A 17,087-nucleotide genomic window follows, 5' to 3' on the forward strand; every position below is an offset into this window, starting at 1 on the left:
ATATTTATCCTTATTTCCTAGTATCTTAGCACTTATTCCTCATCATACTTATCATCTCTCATTCAAGACTGAAAGATCAGCTCCTGATCATCACACTTGCTCCATATCTACTTGATATATTTTTAGCAAGCACCTCATGTTTTGTCCTCATTGTCTTGAATGCTTGAAAATAGCTCTCCAAAAACATTCACAAAGATACCTTATTTTCTCTCCCCATATCTCCTCTTAGCATCCATTCTCTGTTGTCAAAATGTCCCCAACACCGTGTTGTACCTATCTCTGTCATGTGGAACATCTCTTAGTTCTTCTTTGCTTCCCTCTCTGGACTCATATGTTATTTCATGATTTAAACTCTGTGTGCTTAGAACAGAAATTGTATTTTTCTACTGTATTTCAACAGTGAAATCCTGTTCTGTGACTACATTTACTGTGTATTCATACGGTATAACAAAACTATTGTGATTATCAGAATTAATGCTTAGGATTGATATTTAGAAAAATATTAAGAAAGGATAAAATTTATCTGTCTTAAACAGATTACCTTCAATAAAAAATATTAATGATCAAAGATTATATCTAAATTGCCTTTATTTTTGGCCCAGATACTATCAAGGAGATGTAGTAAGAAAAAAAAGCCAGTGAACTTTACATAATAAATACTCAAAGCAGAGCTGGAGCCACCCTTTGTTTCCTAACATGTACTGCAGAAAAAGATCACAATTATGATTTCCCAATAGGTCAAGCAGATGCCAAAGTTTAGTATTACAAGATTTAATTAAGGCAAAATCTGATGCTGCAACTAATTTTGCCAAAAAAAGATTAATTGATTTAATGTACTCCAGTGTTCCAAAAGCTAATGACTTTTATTATACCAAGGTACTCTTTGAAATAGGCATGGAATGAATAAGTGTTGGATATCTGTGTTTACAGTCATTTCAACCCACCCATGATCTCAGCAGATTGAAGACCTTAGTGGGATGATTACCATTACTTGTAAATTATATAAACACAGTAACATCAAGAGGTATGTGGTATCCTTAACAAGTTAATCTTTGATGAGTGATCGAGAGCAGCCCCTGCATTCCAGAGTGCCCAGAGGAATGGTGACTGCTGTCCTACTACATATGCACCTCTGAAGTAAAAATATATCTTGAAAATTCCCATCTGCAATACAGCTTTCCTTGATGCCCAAGAACTCAAGAGCTACATCATAATTCACTACTATTCCATCAAGGAAGTATTGCCCACCTTTGTTCTGCTGAGTCTCTCAAATACCTATTGATATGTTTAATTTATATGTTTGATTACTTTTAATATTTGTGATGTGTCTGAAAACATTCTCTTTTAGAAGCTGAAGTCATTACCTCACCTTATGAATTGCCAAGTGCGTGTTATTTTAGAAATTGTCAGAAAAACAAGCAGAAGGCACTGAATTTCCAAAAATGCTGACAATTGATCCTGCCTTTGGGCTTGTCCATTGAATACACAAGTCATAGTATTTCAATATATTAATGAGACAACTATGTGCGTATATACATGTGTATACATACCTATAGCTGCCCCTATCCAGGAATCAATCTGGCTTTTTTGTTTAGTTCTTACCCTGGAAAAATGTTCAGACAATACTAAAAAATGATCACTGGCTCTACCATGGGAAAGGAAGGTGAATATAAACTTTTCTGTTTACTCACAACTTGCATACTAAAAGTGGTCAGTATGTGCAAAGTGAGTGAATAATATTAGAGACTGATTGCCATGAAGGGAGCCAAAATCTAACACAAACAAAAGTCAGTACACAATGGTCACTTAATAACATCTTGTTCCTTTATAGAGTAGAGACTCCTGACTTGTGTCACTTCTTCCTGAAGGCAGAGAGCAAATAGCAACCAGAAGCACAAGCTGGCACAGGAAACAAGGAGCTGTTTCTCAAAAAGGACTTTACTTTCTATGGGGAACAGCATATTGGCCAAAGATCAGTTTGAGTGAAATCTAGAAACCAAGAACAGAGTCACGCTTTTGAAAGGCAGGACTTTCAGATCCATTAGACTGGGAAATTAGTGGGAAATGGAAGAGAAAAAGATCTTTAAATAATCTTTTCACACACTACCATACAGCAGTCCCTGGAACACATATGCCAAGGCACTCTTAAAGACAGCTGGTTCTAAACAGCTGTTTTTCCTAAAATCTAAAATTCGTGAACATGAGTGAAGGAATGATGGCACAATATATAAGGGCAGTAGTATGGCTATGTTAGTTTATATCACCCAAGATTATACATTAGGTATTTTGATTCTCTCTCTGTATCCCCTTTGTTTTGAGTACACTATGTATGTGAGCAGATACAAGCATGGACATGTATAAGTCTGTAGCAAGGAAAGAAAATGAATTTCCATAGATTACGCTGTGCTTACCCTAATGTATATGAGCACAATTTTACAAGCATAAGTTATTTAGAGGTAGTGCAGAATTGTCAGGCTAAAAGCAAACATATTTTCTGAGATTTTCTGCCATTCTTGTGTGACTGAGAATGGTTCAAGAATATTAATCAAATGTGAAACTCATTTACTCATTTTTCTAATGAAAAAAGAAGGAATGTTGTATTTCCCTCAACATACATGTAACATACATGGATTTTGCAATACAAATTGTCAGATATTGACACTGTTTTAAGGATTTGAGGCAAAATGTATAATTCTAGATTATTATCCGATAGAACCAGAGCCAGTTGTGCTCCATGTTTCTGGATACAACACAGCAGCTGAAGTGCATAACCCTTCCATAGTACAGCAATTCTTGACTGTTATTCACATGGAGCAAAAAAAGAAAAGGGAAGACTGCTTTATCCACATTGATTGCCAATCAGTGTGCACCACAAAGAGGACTGGAAAAAAAAAAAATCCAAATTTTCTTCTTTAGTTTGGCCATAAATGAAAGTAAAGATAATTTTGATATTCCTGTTTTCACTCAACAAAACATATTTCCATGATATAAAATTCAAGTAGGAAATATAATAAAGATCTTACAATTTCTACTGTTTATTACAGGCAAACTTTAGTCTAAACTAATTTAAAAAATAATATGCTGCAATTGTATGCATATTAATGAGTCAAGTTGGTGCGCTGCCTCATTTGGTATGCAGAACAACTTCATTGAAGCTGAGAATGAAACTTGATTAAATATGAAAGCATGATGACTGAAAGCAAAAACAAACAAAGAGCTGTAGAGAGCATAGGTAATAAGCAAGCAAAGGGAATAAAAAGGGAAGACAAATAGGGTACTGGCACAGGAGAAACAATGGATTTATATAAACAGAAATATATTTTACCTGTCATCCTCTTTCCCTTCCTCAGCTTGGTCTTCTTGAGCTTTTTCATCATGCCCTGATTCTTTGATCTCCTCCTTATCACAGTTCTCTGTTATCTCTTGCCCTTCCCCTTTTTCATTAATTTCTTGTTCTTTTGCTTTTTCCTCCTCCTCCTCTTTTTCTTCCTCCTCAGGAAATACTTCATCTTGTTCATCCCCTTCCAGCCCACCCTCTTTTGTCCCCTCTATATCCCTTGTCCTTCTGAAGTCAACAAAAATTGAAAAAGGCATGCAAAAAGAAAAAAGAAAAGAATAAATTAAAGGTCATGGAGAAGAGCATGCATGAAGAAAGGAAATGCAAAAGAAATGAAATAAAAACTAAAGGATAGAAGCAGACATAACATAAGTCATGCTAGCTAGGAGTCCAGCCTACACTAGAGTGCCTTGGAACATCTTTTTACTAAGTCCCTGTTCAAATAAAACTTGCATGGCAATACCGCACATTTAGAAAGAAACGTATGACAGAAACAATGTGGTGCAATAGGAGCTGATGCTTAGCTATTGCAAATGCTTTCTTTTAAGAGGACAATTTTCTGAGAATTACTATAGGTGATGGAGGTGGGTTACATCTTCTAGAAAAATTATCTTTCATTTGCGCACCAAAAGAAAGCCAAAGCTCCTCTGAGTGCACACATGGTGCAGGCAGAGAAAATGCCATGTTTTGGTCACAGATACACAGTGTACATCTTGTTGAAGAGCAGATCAGTGATTGTACACCTACAGTTAAATTGGACTAGTGTAACTACTAAATAAATTGAATTGGTCTGTATAAGTATTAAATAATACATCTATAAAAGTTCAGCATTCTATTTGAAAGAAAAATAAGTTGTCTCTGCTGGCACAAATTTTCAAGTTAAACTGTCTTTTCAGCCATATTAAGTATATTTTACAAAATGGTTTTCAGAAAGTGTGTCTAATGCTTGCTGACAGCAAATGTTTGTTATTTCAGCATATGTTAGTTAATCCAAGACAACAAAACTTGGCTAAAAACAAATTCCATGAAGACTTCAAAAAGCCTTAGATAAAAAAGACATTTAAGCCCATATTTTGCAAAATCCCTGCAAATGTCATTCTAGGCAAAATGCTAATGTCAAATACAAATATTGAATAGTATTCCATTGCTAAAATTACACAGCTATAGCTGACACTATAGCTCAGCATGCTCACCTTATTTTCTTGTTTCCCCTTGGACGCTCTGACTGGACAGACATGTAGCTCGTGCTGCTGAAGCGGGAAGCGCTGCTGGTCCGGGACACGGCCGAGACATCGCTGACATCGCTGTCCGAAGACTTATTGGAAACATTGTCTGAGCCTCGATGAGGATCCCGCCCTGACCGATACTGCAGGAGGAAAGGGACAAAGATGTGGTGTTGTTGTGACATGCTACCACAGATCAGCTATGGATCTGGTCCCTCCTGCTATCTAAACTGCCTTTGTCACCACACTGCCTGAACTTTTAAAATTAATAAAAGTTATGTCTTGGTTTCTATTAATTTTACTCTACTTTGCTATCCCAGTCAAGTTAGCTCCTCAGTTTCAACTTGTACACATGTCCAAAAGTTTCACAAAGCTTGGAAAAGATATCTAAACCCTCAAATAATATTCTTACCACAACTGTTTCACCAGTGCAGAGAGAAAAGCAGAGGGATTAGTGACTTGCCTATGATTACTGAGCTCATGAAAGATTAAACAGGAGACAGAATGTGCTGCTTGCTATCTATAAAGTGTATGTCTCTTTTGGGGCCTAGCCTGTTTACAAGAACTTCTAACTGACAAATGTTATTTTTTTCCCCCCAGGTAGACCAATAGATAAGATTATCAAATCAAAAGGCAAAGCGATGTTGCAGCTATGCAAACATACTGGGCTGGGAAGTCTGAAAGGATGGGACTGGACTAGGGGTAATTTGTAGGGAAAATGTACCAGTGCCTCAGAAACTAAAAGATTACAAAGGTATTTGAGCTTGTTAACAGTAATATCAAACATGGAGCTGGCAGGTGACTGGTGATCAGCAGTAAGCCCATACAACATAGACAGGATCATGCAGCAGTATTCGGGTGAGATCTGGACAAAATACAGTGCCTAGTTGTTTTTGTTACACATTAGGGCTAAATTAATGTTAAATCTGTGCCACTCTGCATGGCATTACATGCAAATAATAAACAGCAGAAAGATATTTTTCCTTCTCTTCATATACAGGCATTTGTGTGTATACAGAAACCTGATGGGCTGCTACTGGTAATCTTTTCATGAAAACAGTGCTTCAAGATGAATTGTCAATGATCACCAGGTGATTGTTTGGAAATAAGACAGTACAGAAGGATATGAAGAGCAGCAATGACAGGACTGAAAGAAAACAATGGGAGATAAATAATCTACCTAACACATCAGTGGCTTGTTGAACTCTTGGGGATAGCTACATTGTACTCAGCCACCTGGAGAAAATAATTGATAATGTAAAATGGCAAACCTGTGTAGTACCACAGAAGAGAAGGGTGTCCAGATTTAGCCATTAAATTGGTCCTTTATAGTTTTAGAAGAACTGTCTTTCATGACCTACACAGATCATTTGTTTCTGTTCTCCTACAAGGAATGCAGTGTCTTTCCTCAAAAATTAATTTTGCACTTAGAAATAGTAAGTTATTTTGCTCATTTTAAGACAGGGAAATGAACAAGAAAAAATGCTCATGCAAGTTAGACTGCACACCTGCTGCAGAGAGTGACCAGTCATAGCCATCAGTCCACACTCGCAAAAATGGTTGCACATTCTACACCAATCTTTATTATTCTTCCTGATCTGTACTAATTTAGCATACTTGTGTCCATTGACAACCACTCAAGTCCCTCCCAGCCTTTAAGTGTGAAAGTGAACTTAGCCACCCATAAACTCTGTGATTATAATGTTCAAAAATGTTAATATTTACTGGCTTGTTCTATTGATGCCATTATTGGTTTTGCTTGATAAAGAAGACAGTGCATATTATTACTTATATATTCAATTTGGAATGTAAAAGCAATGATTAAACAGCTGTCTTGATCCTCAGAGATAATGGAATACTATACCAGAATAAAAAGAGTGTCCTTTTCAGCAACTCCTTTTAAAAGAGCAACTACTTAGCCCTTTAGAGAAAAAAAAATAATTATGTACAGAGAAATGTGTATATTTTGAGTCCTATCCCCCCACCTAACCTTCCCTATGATGGTTCTTCATTTAAGACAAAGTTATGGATGTGGTTTCTGGTGATTTAGCCTAAAGCTAAGATTGGCAAGTACAGCCTGGTGCACTGGGATACCATTACACACTATGGAAAAGGCAATGCAGAACTACTCTCAGGACTCTCAGGCCTTCAACACCATCTGAGCCACCAGGCAGATGTCACTGCTGTGCTGCCATGGCCACACTGCCACTGGCTCCCACCAAGCTAAGGGACAGGCAAGACAGGAATGCCTGCTGTGAACAGGGTCCTGCTGCCCGTGGCGCTGGCCCCAGGCTGATGTGGGTCTGCTTTCGGGAAGAAAGATGGACCAGAGCACCCCATGAAAATCATTGATGGAGTTGTTTTTAGGGGCTTGCAATATCTATCCCCTAAATTGCAATTAGGGGTTAGATAATTAAGTGTGGTGACTCATAGGCTAACAGATTTCGGCCTGCAGATCCTACACTGAGCTTGCCCAGTGGTCCATGGAAATGAGCCTTTCTGAATCAAACGTGAAGTGGCAGACAGAATCAGCATTGCACAAAGTTATTCCAGAGTCATTCTGCAGTACACAAAGTGTCAAAAACATGTGTTTTTGGTTTGCTGTTTCATTTCTACACCAACAGAAAGTCAGTTTTTAAAATACTGCATAGCAGTGTGCTGTAGACAACAAATCAGACAATTCCATCAACATAAAAAACCTTATTGTATTGTTTTTTTCTTTCTTTTTTTGGCTAATGCAATAATCTAGTGATATATAGTGAAGATTGAGAATTATTTTGGCAAAAAAAGGCAATTTAAAAGTAAATAATTTTAGAAATACAATGTGAAAAAAGATCATCAAATCATTATCTTGTCTCTTTTCTCAGTTGCACATAAAAGTATTTTCTGTGAAATGCATTTTGTTGGGACAGATGTAACTGGAATATTATATGACTGTTACAGCTTCAGGATGTTTTAAGATTAAAAATGGGAAAGTTAATTGATCCTTTAATTTAATCTGAATGTCTTAATATACAATATTTTTTAAAGGTTTTGTTTATACCTGGTCTGATTTACAGTCTCAGCATCTGCTAGCTGCCTACCAAGGAAACATCTAGTAAATGAAATTAAATCATCTTTCTTGTTGGACAAAGTTCAGATACCTCATATTCATTCATTATCTGCTCCTAATTACCCTTTATTCTGCTGCTGAGGTGTACTTTTAACCTTGTATCTGACTTAATTTTCTTTAAGAAATGGATTACAGTAGTGTATTGCACATTAGTGTTTCCATAACTCCGGCACAGAAGACCAAAGGAACGATATTGCTTGTCTGATGGAAACCATGATGGCACTTCGGTTCTGCATTTGTTTCTTAAATTGTGGTTCTATACAAGGCAGCTTTTGAAGCGCTCCTGTGCTGACTGCCTCAAGAGTAAAATAGCATTTCCATTGTGCAAATATTGATTTTTTTTTCAAAAGTATTCATTTCTTCCAAGTCATACACTCCAACAGTAAAATGCAACTATCTTTTTCAGTTTTGCGCTATTGCTTTTTCAGTTTTTGAGTCGTTAAAGTTGCCCCAAGGCATCAGATCTTCACATATTTCACACACTTCCTTCCTTTCTTCCTCCAAATTTCACTCTTTTGTTCTAAATGTCATCCACTGTATGACAAGATCAGTTATTGGACTGAAAAACCAAGTGCTATCCCCCCATTATGTCTGAAAAACAGGTACCATTTCCCATCCCTCTCCAGTGCTGTCCCTCTGTCCTTGTGCTGTAGGATTTGCACCATCTGACTGCACATTGACAGGGAAGGGAACTGCAGCCCCTCTGGATCAGCCAGATCAGCATGGCCACTGATTTAGACCATCTTCTCCAGCAACTATCCAGTGTGCTCCAATACCTTCAGCAGAAAACGAGTACAAGGGCAGTAATGAGCATCACATCTCCCCTGGGTTGAACAATTAGGTGGTCCAAGGCATGGTGAAATGTACCTGCACACTATAAAGATTAATTAAAAGGATTCTTTCAGATTCTTTTTTTTTCTTTTTTAAATACCCACCACAACAGTAGGAAAACTATCTCCTGACTTTCCCAGGCTGGAAATACAGGCCTCTTTTGTTGGAATATGGTTAAATTTCCATTTCCACCCCAGTAAAGACTTATATAATAGAGGCAAAATTCTGGACTTTATGACCCATTAAGCAGTCAACCCAACCCATTCAAGCTGTTTCAAAAATGGGAAGTCTGCTGAAAGCAGATGGATTGATTAAAAGTTGCTTTTTAAATTTTAATAGTAAGATGGGTTTGCCCTATTTTGCAGTGTTGAAGAATGAGAATAATTTCATTATTACAGATTCTATAAAACAAGTATTCCAAAGTTTCTAAAAGCATTTTTATCTATGTTAGTAGAATAATCAGCTGGAGAGCCTAACAAAAGGAGAGTTAGGTGTTAGTGCCTTTTAACTTCAAGTCCTTTAGTGTCCTTTAGTGACGAGTTCGTGATTATTAAAGCTGAAAAACAAATACCTACTTTGCTTCCTCTGCAAATATAACACAACAATACAACAGCCTCTGCAAACCTTTTGACCTCTTTGTGAACTACCAGTAAATGGCTGACAGGACACACAGGACTGCAACCCATCTAACACTGATGCTCTTTTTTCTGGAAAGAAACTAGTTTGAAACTTCTAGTTCAAAGGGAGTTTTAAAGTGTTTCATGTTGCTTTACTCTATTGTTACCAGTCTTCCATCTTGGACTACACAGTCATGCCGTTGTCCAGGCAATTGACATTGTCAGTGATTTCTAAATGTCTTTCTATTTTATTATCTTTTCTTTTTTTATATAGTCTACTAATCAGGTTTTATTTGCTAGCATTTAAATAGGAACATACAAATCTGGTCAATGTTTTTAGTGATCAAAATGTTGGGAAGATGTTTCAAACAATTGTCTATTGTGCTACTACCAGAAGATTAAAGAACCATTCTGGACTATTTCAATAGTTCTTTGACTCACTAACAAAAGCTCTCAAGCAGCCAGAGCACAGCAATTTGAAATGTTCTATACCTCTTGGTGTGAATTCACAACCTCTAAAGGCATTGAAAATTTTATTACCACACTTCATTTGAATAAATGTTACTGGATTGCTTGATTCTTTCTGAAACTTTTTTGATGGATGCCTAACGAAGTCTGCTATTAAAAATAAAGCCAAATACTTACTAATAATTACAACAATAACATTAGATTTATATAAAGTAAAAAATTCAAACATTTTTACAAAATACCACATACAAATGAGTACATACAATATATGTCTATCCTTAGGTTGCATACACAGAAATTCAAGATGAAGGCTATGATTAATCTGCCCTTTTATGCAATTTATACATAGCCAGCTCAGTAATCTATGCTTACATTTGTCACTCCTGTCAAGATCCATCAAGAAAACTGAGGTGCAGCCAGCTAGGCCTGCCTTTGCCAGTTCTGCTTTAGCTATCACATGGCACAAGGCTGTCCCACAGGAGACTAATTCTTGCACTGCTTGTATTAGACGTTAGGTATATAATGAGATCCACAGCTGCCTTGGGATCCTCAATATGGAGCTGCAGCCAGCAGCTGAGTCTACCTTAGACTCATTCTTGGATGCTGATCCTGTCTTCTGCTTTGTAGTCCTAAATCTTATCTTCCTCCTTTCTAATTCTAATTCTAATTCTAATTCTAATTCTAATTCTAATTCTAATTCTAATTCTAATTCTAATTCTAATTCTAATTCTAATTCATTCTAATTCCTCTATAATCTTCTTCTGATGGGTCACATTGGCATTGTTCCAATTGTTCTTCATTCAGCAAGTTCTTGTTTTGTATTCAGCACCCTTTGATCTCCTGAGCCTGGACCTGTGCACCTCTACTGGCATTCTAGCCTTGCACTAACATAAAGGAGAGAGCTATGGTGTTGTTACTTCTGAGCAGTACAGTGCCTAGACTATTAAATCTAGCTGGATGTACAGTGGTTCTCTACACATTTATCTACCATTCCCATTCCTAATGCAATAATTTTTTTTCCTCAGTATTCAAAACATTGCAATCTACTTCTACGTTCAATAAAAAGAACTGACTGTAATCTGATTTGCAAAACCCACCTTCTAAACCAACCAAATTTCTAATAAATTTAGACCATCAGTAAAAAGGAACATTCATATTTCTATTGGACATGAGAAAAAAATCTTTCTTCAAAAGTTTTCACATCCTTCCCTTTGTAGTGTGGTGTCATCTATTTATCAGTTTCACTAACCAGTACTCACATACGCAGTCTTACAAAGGAGTTTCTAAAACCTGATTTCACTACAGAACTAAGCAATGCTGCAAATAGCATCCTACTGCTAAATTAGGGAAGGAAAACAACAATGAAAAAGATCAAGCCAGCAGTGGGCCTTGGCAGGAAAGAAGGGCAGCCTTGGTTGTACTGACTTGAGCACAAGTAGAACAAGAGAAGAGATTTTTCTCCTCTATTCAGCAGTCATTAACCTGCATCTAGAATATTGTAAGCAGTTTGAGACCCAAAATGAAACACTGACATTGATAAACTAGATTAAGTTTATTGGAAGGCCACCAAGCTGGCTGGGGGAGCTGGACTTGCTCTCACTGGAGCAGTGATGGCTATGGGAGTAGAGTTTATCAGATCATACAGGGGAGAACATCAAACAGACAGTGCCAAGCAACTCACAGCAGCTCTGACTGGTATAAGTTTATACCAAAGTACAGTGAAATAATGCACAATGCATTTTTAGCAAAGGTAGAGTGAAGTAATGGATCAAGCTACCCAGAGAAGTTGTGCAGTTCTCATCCTTGAATGTTTTCAAGACCTGACCAGCTAAAGCCCTGGGGAACTTTTATTAATGTCACCCTGACCTCGCTTTGGACTCCTGCTAAGGGTTGAACCAGACAGCTCTTGAGATCCTCTCCAACCCAAATTACTCTGTCATCCTATGGGTCAGGGTGATCCAGGAGTTGAAGTTGAAATTGCAAAGGCAGAAGTCACCAATGTAACAGTGCCAAGGGACAAGTGGAAATCTAGAGGGAAGTAGTCCAGAGGCAAGCCAAATCAAAAGACAAAAAATCATCGGCTTCATATATGTTGGCATATGGTGTAATTTCTTTAAGAATTTTCAAAGTGTACAATGTTATATAAATACAGGAGAGCACTAGAAAATATCCTGGCATTACTTCAAGAGAACTTACAGACCTTGTAAATATTTGGTAAAGTAGGAAGCAAAAAGGCAGCTCTTAAGTATTTGTGTCTTTAAGTGAGCTTGAAAATTAACTTGTGAACAACAACAAAAAAATTTCCTGCAGTAATTTTCAAACACCAAGTAGCTTTTTCACTGAGCGTTTTTTCCATACAGTATGTCTTTTGGAATATCAAGACAACCTCTAATTTCAACTGCAGTAATATCTGTTCTGAAATCAAGCTGTTATTGATACAGAATTAATTCACAAAGATACATTCATCTAGTCTAGGGAACGATATTATTTAATCTTACTTTAAGTCAGGACCAAATTTAAAAAATCTTTAAAGGAGGGAGAACTGCAAATTTTCTGCTGGAATATATAAAGTTACTGCATTATTCCAGACTGTTCAAAACCACAAAGACATTGTTTAAAATCCCATCTCTTCTTTCAAAAACACAGTGGGTGAAAAACCATTGTTTAAGATAAAGACAAGTAAATCAAGAGAGGAATAATTATAAACATCACCACAAAAAAATCTTAATAGGCAATCTAAGATGTGTTAGATATTGGAGTGAAAATATAGGGTTTACGATGGCCAAGCAGGTGTTTCCTAATATCTCATCAAAAGCTACCTCAAAATCATTGCACATAGAGAGAGCTTCTACATTAAATCATAGACTAATTGAAACAGGATTCTGGGACATGACACCACAGCTACACCATGGACCCCTTTGGTGGTGTGCCTCATCTATTAGACAACCAGACATCTTTAAAAGTGAAGGTCACTGCTTTCTCTTATTTATCAAGGTAATTGAGATGCTTAGGAGGAGTTTTGACAGCTGGAATAATCAAGTTGATTCTGACAGATTAATTGAGGCAAAAGAAAGACCCAGGTACAGCACATGGCTAGGGTGCAACAGCTATAATTTACTATATAAACTGGAAGGAATTAAAAATCTTTTTTGTCCTTTGGATGAACTTCATCTTGTTACAAGATCTGATGTTATCAAGTTGTAAGTGAACCACAGAATGCATTTCTCTAACCAGAATATTCCCAACAGTTTTTGAAGAAAAGCCAGGATCTTGAAGAAACATGAGTACATAATTTGAAGTTGAATAAATAAGAGCTTCGAAAGGAAAACCATGCAATCATAATTAAGATTAGAAGTATATCCAGCAATCAGTCCCCCTTTTCCAACGTGAAAGGAATTCAGGAAAGTATACAAAATGGAAAATAAAACAAAGCTCTTCCAGTGATTTCTTTGAAACATTTTCTATCCAATTTCCCTTTCATACTGCTGATCTCCACCAGAATTCTAACTGCTCTTTAAAACAGGGCAAAGTCAGTCACCAAGTTTCACTTTAGAGGAACGGGTCCACAGTCTGACTGTGTGATGGCAGGTAATAAACTCTAATGTACATCTTCTCACACTCCCCAGGATCTTTTGGACTGCCACACATTACAATTCTGTCTTACACAGAAAGAAGAAAATTTATTTAAAAGAGACACCAGCAATCCTTTAGCAATCCACAGCACTATGTCAAGGCTCCTGAAGATGCATCATCACAGAGTTCACTGTAAAAAGTCTGGGCTGTTCAAGTCAGGGCAGTTGCAAAATACAGGCATCCAGGGACTTCCCAATTTACTGTGCAATTACATTTAACAGTATCTCCAGCACTTTATCTCCTTGTGAACTTCAGCATGTTTGTAGGATAGCCTGGTGAGCCTACACTTGCCCAATGGGTCCAGTTCGAGTGCTAACTCTGCTTTTTCTGCTTCACATTGGTCTTCTAAAACTAGTATGACCTACTGACATTGGATAAATTGAATCAAAAAATTATTTCCTGCGTGTTTCCATTCCTGAAGTAGTTCACTTGCCATTTCTGCCACCACTGTACTCAAAATCTTTTGCCCTTCATATAGGCCTGGCATTCAGTCAACAGTTTATTTTTTTAAAAAAATAACAAGGTAGAATTTCTGTTTTAAAAAAAACCTCTTTTGTCTATGACTGTTCTACCTAATTTGGGCTTCTTTGAGATGTTATTTTGCAAATGCAAGCTGGGAAATCAAATAATATGCAGTTTATGCAATTTTTATGCATTAATCTGGATTTTAAACTTCATTTCTATAATTAATTTTCAGTTCTTTGGTCTCATGAAAACAAATACAAATAAAATAAAAAGATGGCAAGACAACCATCTTTTTGTTTCACAGGATTTCTGTTTCATTACACTCTATTTCAACCCAAAAGCCTGTTAAGTATCTCAGCATACCTGATGGCTTAAGAACAGAAATATAAATTTTTCCCTTAATCCTACCTTCACTACGTAACATTTAACACGCCTTTCACCAAATTTGTCCTGGGACACAGCACCTTCAAAAGAATTCATGCTGAAGAGAACAGCTGGATTGACACATGGCCATCTGGTGAGTGCTTATTCCTGTAGCAGAAGTGCCTAAGGCCACAATTGTTCAACAACAGGATATAAATATATCTTTATACATCTATGATTCCACTTTCCAAGTCCTTAAATCCATAGATATCAGAAAATAGCCTGCAAAATCTAGCACAAATTGAGGGGATGTCACATAATCTTTTTTCTTAATCTTTTGTTTCCACTGATTATTAGGATACATCTTGGAAAATCCCTGCACAATAAGAAAATATAAGCTCAGCTGATAACCTTCCTAAAAATTTACTGCTGATTCATGTCAAGCTAAAGGAGAAACAAATCTGCAAGATATAGATACCACCATTTCCTTATCAATCCATAAACAAGGTGAACTGCTTAGAAAACATTATTTTCCCTAAAACAAATTTCCTCAGCAGATTTACACTTGTTTTATTGCAACTAGCGAAAAAAAGGCTGCAGGGAGATCCTGAGCAAGCAAACTGCTCCCACAGATCTGAAAACCTGCATTTTCCTTTTCTCTCAGTCATTGTCCTTGAGGGAGTAATTAGAAAACATTTACTACTTATGTCTCCCATATCTCATTTTAAATACTATGATTTACCTTTACTTGCTTGTAAGGTTAATCTGAGTTCACTTTTACTGAAAACATGCAACAACTATTAATACTATTTACAATTTCATCTTCACCACAGAAACTACTTAAACAGTAGGGCAATAATATGTAACATTTGCAAAAAAGAAACTATTAAAAAATATCAATTGAAACCGCATGAGGAATTTAGCTCATTTTGCAAGACAGGTACTTAGATTGGAACTGTTCTGAAGTCAAAACTTCTGTAAACATTTTTGAAGATCTTTAATGTCTGTGAATCTTTAGAATAACTTAAGATTTTGAAGTTATTTTCATTTTACAAATGTTTCCTCAGTATAGCATTAGCATAATATTTCCCAAATTTATGTGACTAGAAACTAGCTAAGGGAAAGGAAACATTTAAACTGCCTCCTAAATATCACCCTCTCTGCTTCTTTACAATTCATGAAACTGAGAGTCAGCCTGTTGGCCAGAAGTGAATTTGTTATTGTCCCTTACTTAGAGAACACTATGTCACAGTGCTTTAATTTTTTTTAAAGAGAAAATCATATGTAAATCAAAGTTCAGATATTATTAATTAGGTATTTGTTTTGGATTAAACTGCAGAAGTATGCAAATCACTAGAATTGTTTTTTACTTGATGGAATATGTTACTCAAGAGAGAGCAGAAACAGAATTATGCATCCTGGTTCTCTGAAATGAATATATCTAAGATGCCCTATATAATGCAACAAATATAACATCCTACAAGGATATTAAACAGTTTGAAGAAAAATATACATCAGAATAATTTTACTGTGATAGAACAAGTAGAACCTCAGACAAAATTAGGTTATTTCCTGCTATTATTCACTGACTCCAGACTGTAAGTGAAATCTCTGGTAAAACAATGATTTCCACCAGCAGAAGGAGGATAATACTCCTTCTGATAAATTACTAAAGAAATTATTCTGTTTTCTAGCACTAAACAGTGCTAGTTATTGTAAGCAAAGCCTTTAGGTCGCAGAAACAACAGTAAAAAATACCACAGGTTAGAAAGGACACAGAGGTTATTTCATGTCTTAGTAACATTAACATTCTCACTACGAGTGTTGCTGAAGGCATTGAGGCTTTACAAAAACCTCCCTATGCTGAGACTCCAAGGCCCTGACCCTACTTTGATTAGCTCCATTGTGCAAAACCATTGTTGCAGCAATTCAATTAATTTCAGAACCTTTTTCAGAATAATGGCTGTGTGCTACATCTCCCTAAATCCTTCATATGAACTACTTGCAGTACAAAAGCTTGAAGCCACAGTTATATTCATGAAAAATAACTGTACGAGTTTGAGTAGTTAAGATACTTAATAAAATAAGAATTAAAAACCCACAGAGAAATCTGATAGACGCACATAGCATTCTTTCCTGTGTAACAGCTGGCAAAAATTCCTCAAAACCACAAATCTATTGTTTGGAAAAAAAAAAATTTTGCAGTTGCTATCGAAGAAAATCAATCTATTTAATAAAGAGGAGCACTCCCAGATGTGAAGAAAAAATCCACACCACTAAAACACTATTATAGCCAAAGTTACAAATGATAACAGTAAACTCTGGGCAAATCCTCCCTCTAAGGTTTGCTCAACTAAACCACAGGGAGCAGCTGTCTAGGGGCTGTCCCAGGAGCACCTCCTGGAGCTGGCAGGGGAGGAGGGGTGTGAGGTGAGGGGGCAGCCAGCATTCCTGCCCCCAAACCTGACAGTGCTTGTCCCTTCTGAGCCACACTCTGTGAAGCTGACAAAGCTCCTGCTTCTTCAGCTTGGAGAAGAGAAGGCTCCAGGGACAGCTTAGAGAAGCCTTCAGTAAAAAATGCCGGAAAATGGTTTTTCTACAAGAGCCTGTAGTGATAGAATCAGGGGTAATGGCTTTAAACTGAAAGAATAGACAAGATATTAGGAAGAAATTCTTTACTGTGAGGGTGGTGAGGCACTGGAACAGGTTGTCCAGAGAAATTGTGGATGCCCCATTTGTGGAAGTGATGAAGACACGGCTGGATGGAGCTTTGAGCAGCGTGGTCTAGTGGAAGGTGTCCCTGCCCATAGCAGGGGCATAGGAAGCAGATGATCTTTAAGGTCCCTTCCAACTCAGGCCATTCTATAATTCTATGGTTCACTTTGAATCCTACACATTAAAGCAGGCTCCATGCAAGCCCTGCTCTGAGATTTCAGGTCTGTCCTTTCTAAGTGTGTGGCACACTTACCTCGATTTTTCAAGGTCAGTAATCTAGCAAACTGATCTAGCAAACATGTTTCCATCATGGAGCTGCTGCT

General features: G+C 36.9%; 1 protein-coding gene across 50 annotated transcripts in view; it reads right to left on the reverse strand.

Annotated features, from left to right (window-relative positions):
• Nucleotides 1-17,087, reverse strand: part of RIMS2 (regulating synaptic membrane exocytosis 2) — a 456,916-nt gene that overhangs the window by 67,808 nt on the left and 372,021 nt on the right. For 37 of the 50 annotated variants that reach the window (XM_058419196.1, XM_040054821.2, XM_040054793.2 and 34 more), the window contains one exon: nt 4,531-4,703. The exons of the other annotated variants lie outside the window; for them this stretch is intronic. In XM_058419196.1, the coding sequence (XP_058275179.1) occupies nt 4,531-4,703 (173 nt within the window). The remainder of the gene's footprint in view (nt 1-4,530; nt 4,704-17,087) is intronic. 50 annotated transcript variants of the gene reach the window in all.

This window comes from Hirundo rustica, chromosome 1 (assembly GCF_015227805.2).
Source record: "Hirundo rustica isolate bHirRus1 chromosome 1, bHirRus1.pri.v3, whole genome shotgun sequence".
NCBI classification, from domain to species: domain Eukaryota; kingdom Metazoa; phylum Chordata; class Aves; order Passeriformes; family Hirundinidae; genus Hirundo; species Hirundo rustica.